Source organism: Syzygium oleosum, unplaced genomic scaffold (genome assembly GCF_021117445.2).
Source record: "Syzygium oleosum isolate NSW1041296 unplaced genomic scaffold, Sole_v2.1 Sole_v2.62, whole genome shotgun sequence".
NCBI classification, from domain to species: Eukaryota; Viridiplantae; Streptophyta; class Magnoliopsida; order Myrtales; family Myrtaceae; genus Syzygium; species Syzygium oleosum.
The window spans coordinates 453220-463881 of NW_026607546.1; the positions used below are offsets into that span (position 1 = coordinate 453220).

The 10662-nt window shown below is 36.1% G+C and overlaps 1 protein-coding gene across 1 annotated transcript; it reads left to right on the forward strand.

Moving 5' to 3' along the window:
- Positions 1 to 2462: 2462 nt before the first annotated feature.
- Positions 2463 to 7413, forward strand: LOC115663910 (uncharacterized). Its single transcript, XM_056307909.1, has 7 exons — positions 2463 to 2588; positions 2935 to 3008; positions 3535 to 3729; positions 5846 to 6060; positions 6132 to 6230; positions 6924 to 7043; positions 7160 to 7413. The coding sequence occupies exons 1-7, from the start codon at positions 2463 to 2465 to the stop codon at positions 7189 to 7191; spliced, it is 861 nt and encodes a 286-aa protein (XP_056163884.1). The 3' UTR covers positions 7192 to 7413.
- The last annotated feature ends 3249 nt before the right edge of the window (positions 7414 to 10662 follow it).

The window sequence follows — 10662 nt, forward strand, 5'->3', positions numbered from 1 at the left end:
GATTTGAATCCGTGGCTAATTAGGGCACGCATGGAATCCATTCTGCTCCAGAAATCAAATTCTTGCCAGAAATTGATTTATGGAGGAGAAATCTGTTTGATAAAATAGAACAAATTCTATTCCAGAAATTGATTTCTGGAAGAGAAATCTGTTTGATGAAACAGAAGGAAATTTTTGCTTTTGGAGGTGCCCAAAAATTTAAATTTCACTCAAAGTGGGTAGTTACATGCATTTTAAGTCATTCTGTGAAGTTTTAAAAAAAAAATTGATTTTTTTGGGCACCAAAAAAAATGTAAAATCACTCAAAGTGGGTGGCCACGGGTATTCTAAGCCATTCCGTGAAGTTTTGAAATTCTTTATTTTTTAATTTTTTTTGGGGCACCTCAAAAAATTTAAATTTCACTTAAAGTGGGTGGCCGCAGGTATTCTAAGCCATTCTGTGAAATTTTAAAATTTTTTATTTTAAAATTTTTTTTGGGCACCTAAAAAAATTTAAATTTCACTCAAAGTGGGTGGCTACAGGTATTCTAAGCCATTCTATGAAGTTTTGAAATCTTTATCTTTTAATGGGCACCTCAAAAAATGTAAATTTCACTCAAAGTGGGTGGCCACGGGTATTGTAAGCCATTCTATGAAGTTTTGAAATTTTTAATTTTTAAATTATTTGTTGGGCACCTCAAAAAATTTAAATTTCACTCAAAATGGATGGTCACAAGTATTCTAAGCCATTCTGTGAAGTTTTGAAATTTTTGATTTTTTTTATATTTTTTGGGCACCTAAAAATATTTAAATTTCACTCAAAGTGGGTGGCCACAGGTATTCTAAACCATTCTGTAAAATTTTTTATTTTTTGATTTTTTTTGGGCACTTCAAAAAATTTAAATTTCACTCAAAGTGGGTGGCCATATATATTCTAAGCCATTTTGTAAAATTTTGAAATTTTTAATTTTTTTTGGGCACCTAAAAAAATTTATATTTTACTCAAAGTGGGTAGCCACACGTATTCTAAGCCATTCTGTGAAATTTTGAAATTTTTTGATTTTTGATTTTTTTTGGGTACCTCAAAAAATTTAAATTTCAGTCAAAGTGGATGGCCACAGGTATTCTAAGCCATTATGTAAAATTTTGAAATTTTTGATTTTTTTGGGCACCTAAAAAAATTAAAATTTCACGTAAAGTGGGTGGCCACGGAAATAAATATTGTAGAGAAAATGCCAAGAGTAGTTATTTCTGTGGCTAAATCCGTGGTTAATTAGCCACGAATTTGAAAAAAAATAAATTAGTCGTGTGAGAATTGAAATTCGTAGCTAAATTCGTGGCTAATTTGCCACGAATTTCAATTCTCACGCAAATAATTTATTTTTTTCAAATTAGTGGCTAAATCCGTGGCAAATTAGCCACGAATTTAAAAAAAATAACTTAGTCGTGTGAGAATTGAAATTCGTGGCTAAATCCGTGGCAAATTAGCCACGGATTTAGCCACGAATTTGAAAAAAATAAATTAGTTGTGTGAGAATTGAAATTCGTGGCTAAATTCGTGGCAAATTAGCCACGGATTTAGCCACAAATTTGTAAAAAAATAACTTAGTCATGTGAGAATTGAAATTCGTGGCTAAATCCGTGGTAAATTAGCCACGGATTTAGCCACTAATTTGAAAAAAATAAATTATTCGTGTGAGAATTGAAATTCGTGGCTAAATCCGGCAAATTAGCCATGGATTTAGCCACGAATTTGAAAAAAATAAATTATTCGTGTGAGAATTGAAATTCGTGGTAAATTAGCCACGGATTTAGTCACGAATTTGAAAAAAAAATAACTTAGTCATGTGAGAATTGAAATTCGTGGCTAAATCCGTGACAAATTAGCCACGGATTTAGCCACGAATTTGAAAAAAATAAATTAGTCGTGTGGGAATTGAAATAGTAACCGATTTATCCATGAATTTGAAAAAAAATAACTTAGTCGTGTGAGAATTGAAATCCGTGACTAAATTCGTGACTAATTAGTCACGAATTTAAAAAAAATAAATTAGTCGCGTGAGAATTGAAATATTGGCATACGGAGGGAAAATCGAAATGTGCTCAAAACCAAAAGCCTCCAAGGCTCCAACTCTCTCTTCTCTCTCTCTCCACTTTTTGCTTTTGCTTCTCTCTCTCTCTTCTCTCTCTCTCTCTCTTCATCTGCGGTCCGTCCTCGCGGTTCCACCTCGATCAATCTCTCGAGCGCGTCGAAGCCGGATCGCAGCTCGGTCCCTCGATCGAATCGGGCTAGGGCTCGCCGTCGATCGTCATCTTCCCGGAAATGAGGTGATTCTGGCGAAGGTATGGCGCTCTCTCTCTCTCTCTCTCGCTCGCTCGCTCCCGTTCTCGCTGTTCCGCTTCGTCCCATCCCTCATTTTCCGGGATTTTTGATGCGATTCGTTGGAGGCGCGGTCGAGACCGTGGGAGCGGCCGGAGCGAGCATGGCGACGGTGGCTGGGCCGGGCTCGTTTCCTACGGATAAGTTCCATGCCGGAGGCGGCGGCGGCGGAGGAGGAGCTTCGAAGATTGGCGCGAAGCTGAGAAGAAAGACTCCGTCGGAGCTGAGAGTAATCCTCTAGAGATTTGTGGCGATTCGTTTGCGAAGTGTTTGTTTTTTTCTTTTTTGTGGCTGTGGTGACAAGATGATGCTTAGCTGGTTCTCTGGACCGCTTTGCTTTCGATGATGTATTTCTATGGACTGCAGCATAGCTTAAGATGTGACTCGCTCTGCTTGAGCATGTGACTTTTGTTTTGAGGCTCCAAAAGTCACTAGCGTTTTAAGTTGCCACGCTGATTCCAATTACTCTTGCTTTGTTTACTCGTGTCTTCAATTTGGTTGTTGAAAAAACTAAAGAAAATTGACGGCGGCGATGTATAATTAATGTGGCTCGACTGGATTGATGTCCTATACAGGGAGAGCAACTGAAGCGCGTCAATGTTGTTGAGCTTGTAGATGAATCTGCTGCCCCTTTACTTGACTCTCTGAAGTAAGTGTTTCACTGATCGTATTTGAGTTTTCATTCTATAAGCACGAGATTAGTCATTGAGGAGTGTTTTTTTTCTTCCACTGACAATGCCGGCACGAATGATGGTCTTAAGAAATCAGAAGTGTTTAAACTACCAAGATACATTGATACGCGAGTTAATGAAGTATATCTGCCAAAAAGTGAAGGTTTAAAATGTCATCGCCGAAGGAGAATGTGAAGGTAACTGCATTTTCCGGTATAATTAATAGATGTTCTAGATTCTGCTTTATGTCACTCATCTGTCTTAATTTCGAGAGCTTGAGCTTCGGGGGGGAGTTATTGTCTATCGTTGGCGTGCTAGCAAGATAAAAAGTTATTTCCTTGGTCATGTGCTCTTAAGCAGGAAACCGGTACAGAGGAGCAGAGTCATGCAATGAAGAATCTTGCTGTGCTTTCGAACATGGCTACAAGAAGCAAACAGTATCTTCAATGGTATTGATGAGATGCCCAATACTCTCTATATGTTGCTTAATGATTATTGATGAAGTCAGCACCTTCTTATATGTTTCGTTCCTCATATCCCTGCGGTTCCGAGGATTCTATTTTCTCTTCTAAAGTTGCTGAAAATCATGGAGTACAAACTCAGTCAACACTTGAGAGGTGTAACCAGAGTAGATTCCGTACAGTTGCCGAGATATCGTCTAGTTCCGAAAAACTATCTGGCTTGGCGAATATCGATATGGTAATTACTCTCATCTGTTTTCCCTTGAGCCGTTGGTATATCCTTCAGTAATATCACCACTATCTTTGTAGGATAAAGCTCTAAAAGGATTGGCTGCTCGAGAACCATCTTCTCATTTATTTGATGGTTGTTCTGAAAATTTTTCTTCTACCTCAACTTACTCGGGCTGCTCTCAATACAACATAGTTGGCCAAAAGGCTCCTCTAGATTTCACTTTGAAGACCGTCGTGCGGATTGCAGCATCTTCTTCAGTAAATTGCTAATGTCTTTTGCAGTTAATAGTGTTGTGAGGGCTTACAACTGCTTGGAGACTCCTGGGGCATTTCGTTCCTAATCTGGAGATATTTCAATTTTGGTCTTTACTCAATAGGGTCATTATGACAATTATTTTAAATCTTGTATTAGGGTTTGAAGATTTTTCCACTGCCTGTGCATGATGACTTCTTATGTAATTCTAAACGGCATTAAAAACATGGGAAAAAAATATACTTACACCAAAACCTGGTGCTGCTTGCACTGAAGATATCGTATGAAATGGGGAGCATCACTTGATTTGAGAAATTTAGGGCGCGTTTGGTAACGTTTCTACTTTTCTATTTTTCTGTTCTTCTGTACCCTGGAACAAAAAAACAACATAAATCTGTTTGGTAATGTATTTTATTTTTCTATTTCCTGGAATAGAAAAATAGCTAGGAAATAGATTTGGAACAGAAATAAGAAGTAGATTTTTTCTATTTTTTTGTTCCCAGAAACAAAAAAAGAAATAGAAAGGTTCGGTCCTCAAGCCGCGGCCTCAACTCCTCCTCCATCCTCCGTCATCTGTAGACCGTCTCAAAGTACCAGTTCGGTTCATTCCCGGTGAGAATAATAAAAAAAAATTAAAAAAATCCCAAAATTCCAAAAATTCATAAAAATCAGAAAAATTCTCAGAAAATCCATAAAAATCAGGAAAACTCAGAAAACCCATAAAAATTTGCAAAATTTTGAAATTGAAAATTTTTTAAAAAATTCATAAAAAAGTTTCTGGAAAGTAAAAAGAGAGATTTTGGGAAAGTAAAAAATTTTAATAAACTTTTCCCTAAAAAAAATCAAAAATAAAAAATTCACAAAATGGCTTAGAATAAATTAAAAAATTCAGAAAATTCATAAAAATTAGAAAAATTTCAGAAAAATCCTTTAAAAAATTAAAAAATTCCAAAAATTCATAAAAATCAGAAAAATTCTCAGAAAATCCATAAAAATCAGAAAAACTCAGAAAACCCATAAAAATTTGCAAAATTCCGAAATTGAAAAAAATAAAAAAAATTCATAAAAAAGTTTCTGGAAAATAAAAAGAAACAGATTTAGGGAAAGTAAAAAATTTTAATAAATTTTACCCCAAAAAAAATAAAAAAAATTTCACAAAATGGCGTAGAATACCTGTGGCCACCCACTTTGAGTGAAATTTAAATTTTTTGAGGTGCCTAAGTGGTATTTTTTAAAATTCCTTAGTTTAGGGATTAAAAGGGGTTTTAAACCCCTAAAAAGGATTAGACAAACCAATAAACCATGCTTATTGATTTTTTTCACTTATAACTTGTAGTTATAGTTAAATAAAAGATATAGATTTGAATGTAAAAAATTGGGAATAGAAATTTTTTTGGTTGTACCAAACGCATTTCTGTTCTTTTTCTATTTCAGGAATAGAAATTTTGTGCAGTTACCAAACGCATTCTTTTGCTCAAAAACTCATCTAGGAAATAGAAATAGAAAAAACTATTTCTGAAAAGAAATTGTTCCCAGAAACAGAAACGTTACCAAACGCGCCCTTAGCTGAGTTTTCTACTTGCCAATTGGTTCCTGAATCATTTTTTTTTTATTGGAAATGTCTGTTCTCATCTAAGAATATCAAAATATTTACTTTCTTAAAACATATAAATGGGTGGCACACTATTCTACAATCTGCATGCAAATTGACAACTTTGATTAATAGCACAAGTTGTGGCAAGGTTATTAATTTTCACACACCATGCTCAAGCATGGTGTTCCTTTACTCATGTAGTTCTTTTATATTGCTCAGGGTTTGGTGTATGCTTTCTTGTTGTCCAATTAACTTTTTTTCCTTCATTATTTCCAGGATTTACAGGTTAATTACAAATGGTAGTTACAATAGTGTTCCCAATCATACATCTCTTTGTGCTTGCTCTGAGGGTCAAAGAACTAGCCATTGTTCAAGAACCCACATTGCTTCCACGGGCTTTTGCTCTACGGCTTTGAATTCATGGATATATCCTCAGTCCACTCTTCCACTTTCTCTTATGTCAGTGCTGACCTCACCAGCTGCAGAGAAAGGTTTGTGAAATGAGATATAAGATATGGAGGGTCCCCCTGAACTTGTCACTAATCCTCTCCTTTTTGTTTAGTGGAGATGGACTTCTTAAAGAAGCGACAATTGTCATGGGAAGAGTCATTTCGCAGTCTTTACTACTTATTCCGGAAGAACTTATGTAGCGTATTTTACGGTAATTTTCTCCTCCTTGAGATGCTCAGATACTTTGTGGACTATCTCATTATCTTCTGTTGGAATATATGTCGAAGTCATTTTCCACGAATGTCTATGACGTAGTGCTGCTATTAGTTAAGCAATGCAAAGCTTTGCTACTTCTTCGTTCGTATAAGCAAGTACTTTCCATGCTTCTTTCTGATTTTTTCGTTTCAATCTTGGGCTAATGGCTTCTGTATATGTAAGTATCTCGAGTTTAGGAAGTTGTACAGCTAATTACCTGAAAATTTATAGGCTTAATGTAGGCCAAATCAATGGCATCTGAAAGAGCTCTTTGTGATGACAAACGCAAGCTAGTATTTATTAATTTGCTGGTACTCATGAAGAGCATGTTTTGTATTAATAATAACATTTCAAATATTTAAAAATTGGAAGAGGTATTTGTGCCCTTACGGTGCCTATAACTTTCTGCAACGTCTAGAGTATCCATGACTCTCGATGCTGCTGAATCTCTTACACAATGGATCTCTCATGACTTAATAAAGCGTCAATTCTAAAGGTAAAGCAGTAATTATGCCATGTGAATAACAGGACTTTGTTAGAAGGCCATTTCTCGCCAAGAACTATATCAATTAGTTCTTTCTGGTCATTATATAATCATCCTGTCTGTTGATTTGTTGCCCTAATATGCTATTTTATTCATGGGAATTAGTGTGCACTTCTCAATTTGTGGTAATGTTTACTGCTGATGGTGACTCTGGAAGAAGCAAAAGGACTTGCAGTGCTTACGTGTCCCGATTGACAAGAGGTCTGCGGTCATTGTTTAGAGCATGTAAGTCACAGCAATTGGTGTTAGCTTCTGTTGCTGCATGCACCTTTTACTTGTTAATAGTGCTTATTCCGTTCTGTCAAAATTTCCTAAGTACTGTCACTTGATTGAATCTCTAGTTTGGGATCACCTTCAGGGCTTGCTCAGCTAGCAGGAACCATATATGGGATTTGTCAAGACTATTTTGTTTAGCCTATTTTATTCAACAGAAGTTTATTCCCGTAAGGCATCATTGTCCTGTTGTTAGCATTCAATAAAGATATTGCTGATGCATACATATCTTGTTATCGAAATATCTGGCTCGATTGCAAGTTGCTCATTAGCCAAGTTGTATAAGTGATCCTGAGATCAGTATAAGATTACATTTATTGCACATTTGGACATGATCATGATCTGTACTTGTTGGCTGGGATTTAGTTTCCGTCTGATGACCCCTTATTTCCGATAAAGAAAAGAAAGAATTTCTATTGTTGGAGGTCTTATCTATCATATTGGTCAAGCTATCATTGCGAAGGATATGGCTCAATTAGTTGCAGTTGTCACATTGACCAAATTAGTCCCTTTTCTTGAACTTCCTGTTTTTCTGGAATAATGCCTGACCATTCGGTTTTGTCTGTTTTAATTAGGATATATGTTTTTCTATGGCTCTATGCCATTCGAAGGTGGAACAACTTGCTACGGAAGATCTGGTTGAGCTTTCAGAGACAGAGAAGCATAATTTAGGCCAGGTAAGGTTTGTGTCTAGTTATATCTTTGCCCTACTGCTCTCGCCCACAATGAAAACAATCTACCAAAAGCACAAACCCTTTTTTTTTGTAGACTCGCATCAGCGCCAAGGTGCAGAGGAAGGTTGCGAGGGAGATCAAAACCGAGGTTTTGACGAGGATTACGAGTATGAGGCCTTTGAGGGGACGGGTGGTGACATGGAATGAGTGACGCGATCTTGATGCCACCGAGGTTTCTGTGAGGATTGTCCATTTGACTTTTTGATCTCATCCTGGCATGCTCCTTTGACTTCTCTTTCTTTCTGTACTTTCCAATTTTGGGCAAGTTCATAGCGTTGAATTAGAGCAGACCATAGCTATGTAGAGATTTCTGATGTTGGATAAACTAGGCGCAAAGAATCATTCTTGTGGAAAATGTTGATGAATGTATTCATTTTCATATTATTATAATATTTTGATGTTATTAAGTACTTAATCAATGTTAAATATAAACTCTAGAAATTAATTTTGCTGTTAATTAGATTTAAAATCGAAAAATAAAAGAAATGATTTTATCATACGATCACAAATTATAAAAGTTCGTTGCAAAAATAAAATTTCGTTGCTAATTTCGTCTTTAAACAATATTCGTCCCAGAGTTAGTCGCTAAAGAATTAATAAAAATTCGTTGTAAATTCGTTTCGGAACAAGGTTCGTCGCAAAAGTCAAAATTTTCCGTCGCTAAATTAGCGATGAATTTTGCCACAAATAAGTTCGTTGCAAATTACCGACCAATAAAAAAAATGTTCGTCGCAAAATAGCGACGAATTTTGCCACGAATAATTAGCGACGAATTTTGCCACGAACAGAGTTCATGGCAAATTAGCGACGAATTTTGTCACGAATAATTAGCGACGAATTTTGCAACGAATACAGTTCGTGGCAATTTAGCGACGAATTTTGCCACGAATAATTAGCGACGAATTTTTTTTCGTCGCAAAATTTTATGACGCCTTATTAGCGACGAATTTTTTTTCGTCGCAAATTTGTTTAGCGACGAATTTTGCCAAATTTTTCGTGGCAAAATTCGTCGCTAAAACTTAATTTTTTTGTAGTGAAAGTTGTAACCTCTGCACAACAAAATGTTATTACAAACCAAATAATCTCTGGTCTTGAATAATCCAAATAATTAAACCAATTTGTAAACCCCATCTCCAACAATAGTTCATCAATTTCGCGCCCGTGTGAACCCTCCTTTCTTCCTTCTCCAACATTTGTCATTAATCCCCTTCTCAAACTCACTAAAAAAAAATGTATAGTTGGAGTCCTAAATGAATTTTCCATAGCAAGCAATCGGTATAGCTGGCATCACATCAAGATTCTTTATATAGGGATGCCAAATAAATAGCCTCTTTAGGTATTTAATAAATAAATTACTACCAGTACAACTGTCAGGGAAAAATTATACAAATATAGATATTTTTATAAATGAATTACTACATTTTCCCACACTAAAGACATACTTGTGGCCTTCATATTTGTCATCTTAATGCTTGAATAGGTATCCAGTCCTCGCGCATGTTTCTTTCTTCTGCCTTATAAATGAAGCATCTTAATCCTCCTTAAATAGTTCGCTCCACCATGCTTCACTGTATTCATATTCCAAAACAAAAACATAAAATTTACGAACATGTACCCATCAATTTAACTGTTCATAGTGTTCGTGATCATTCTTGTCTTCCTACAAGCTAGCTCCGAAGCTTTTGGGAAGACTAACAGTCGCAAACGTCAATAGTTTACCAGGAGCACCTCTGCTTACGGTTCAATCTAAAGATGACGATCTCGGCTTTCATCAGATCCATGGTGTTTTCATGTGGGAATCTTCATTCAAACCCAGCTTTTTTGGCAACACGCTGTTCTTTTGGAGCTTTCAATGGCCAGGCGTATTTCATCATTTCGATATATATGTTGAGGAGAGAGATGTTGAACGATGTGGCTACTGTATTTGGAATGTTAAGCCTGATGGTCCGTGCTTCCGCAACTCGGAATGTGAAAAATGGAATCCCTAAAACCTTCACGGCTGGCAAAACCTATGCTACAAAGGTTCTTAATGGTTAGACATTGATTATGGTTGAGATGATATTGCTAAGCTCCCCGTTGGATGAATAAAGATGGTCGTGTATGTTTTTTTCACGATGTCGATGTATGAATGTCCTTTTGTGCCTTTACTTCATGCTATGCAAGTGTAAGAAAAATCGATGGCATAGTTGTATCGTTTTATTAGAGGGAGAGATTTGGAGAAGAAAATGGAGAAGAAGAAAGGAAAAGCAATAACAAATAGAAAGTGGAGAAAAAGAGTTGGAAAAAAAAAATGGGAAGAAGAATAGGGAGAATACAACTCAACAGTTAAGTCGAGCGAAGCATTTGCCCTAATTGGGTTTTGATAATCACAAAAGGACCACCCAGGCCCACTACGTCCAAAACGGTCCTACGTTTGCAAGCGTAAAATCAAAAGAATGCGTGAATGTGGGGAGTTGATTTACATATTTGTCTTAATTCAACTAGTATTTTCGCATGGGCTACACCTGCGTGAAAATTTGGGTTTCTATTTAGGGCTAATATCACCAAAAACCCTAAACGGTACATCAATACTACTTCAAATTAATTTTTGTGTCACAAAAACTCCCATATTAGTATATTGTGCTATATTTACCCCAAACAAATTTTGTCATGAAAAATCCCAAACTAGTAGCTCGTGCTACATATATCCTAAACCGGTATACTCATGCCATACTTACCCCATATTATGGTAAATTAGGGATTTTTTCGGGGGTAAATGTGTCATAGATTTATCAGTTTGAGATTTTTTGTAACATAAAAATTAATTTTGTGTAAATATAGCATGGGCCTACTGGTTT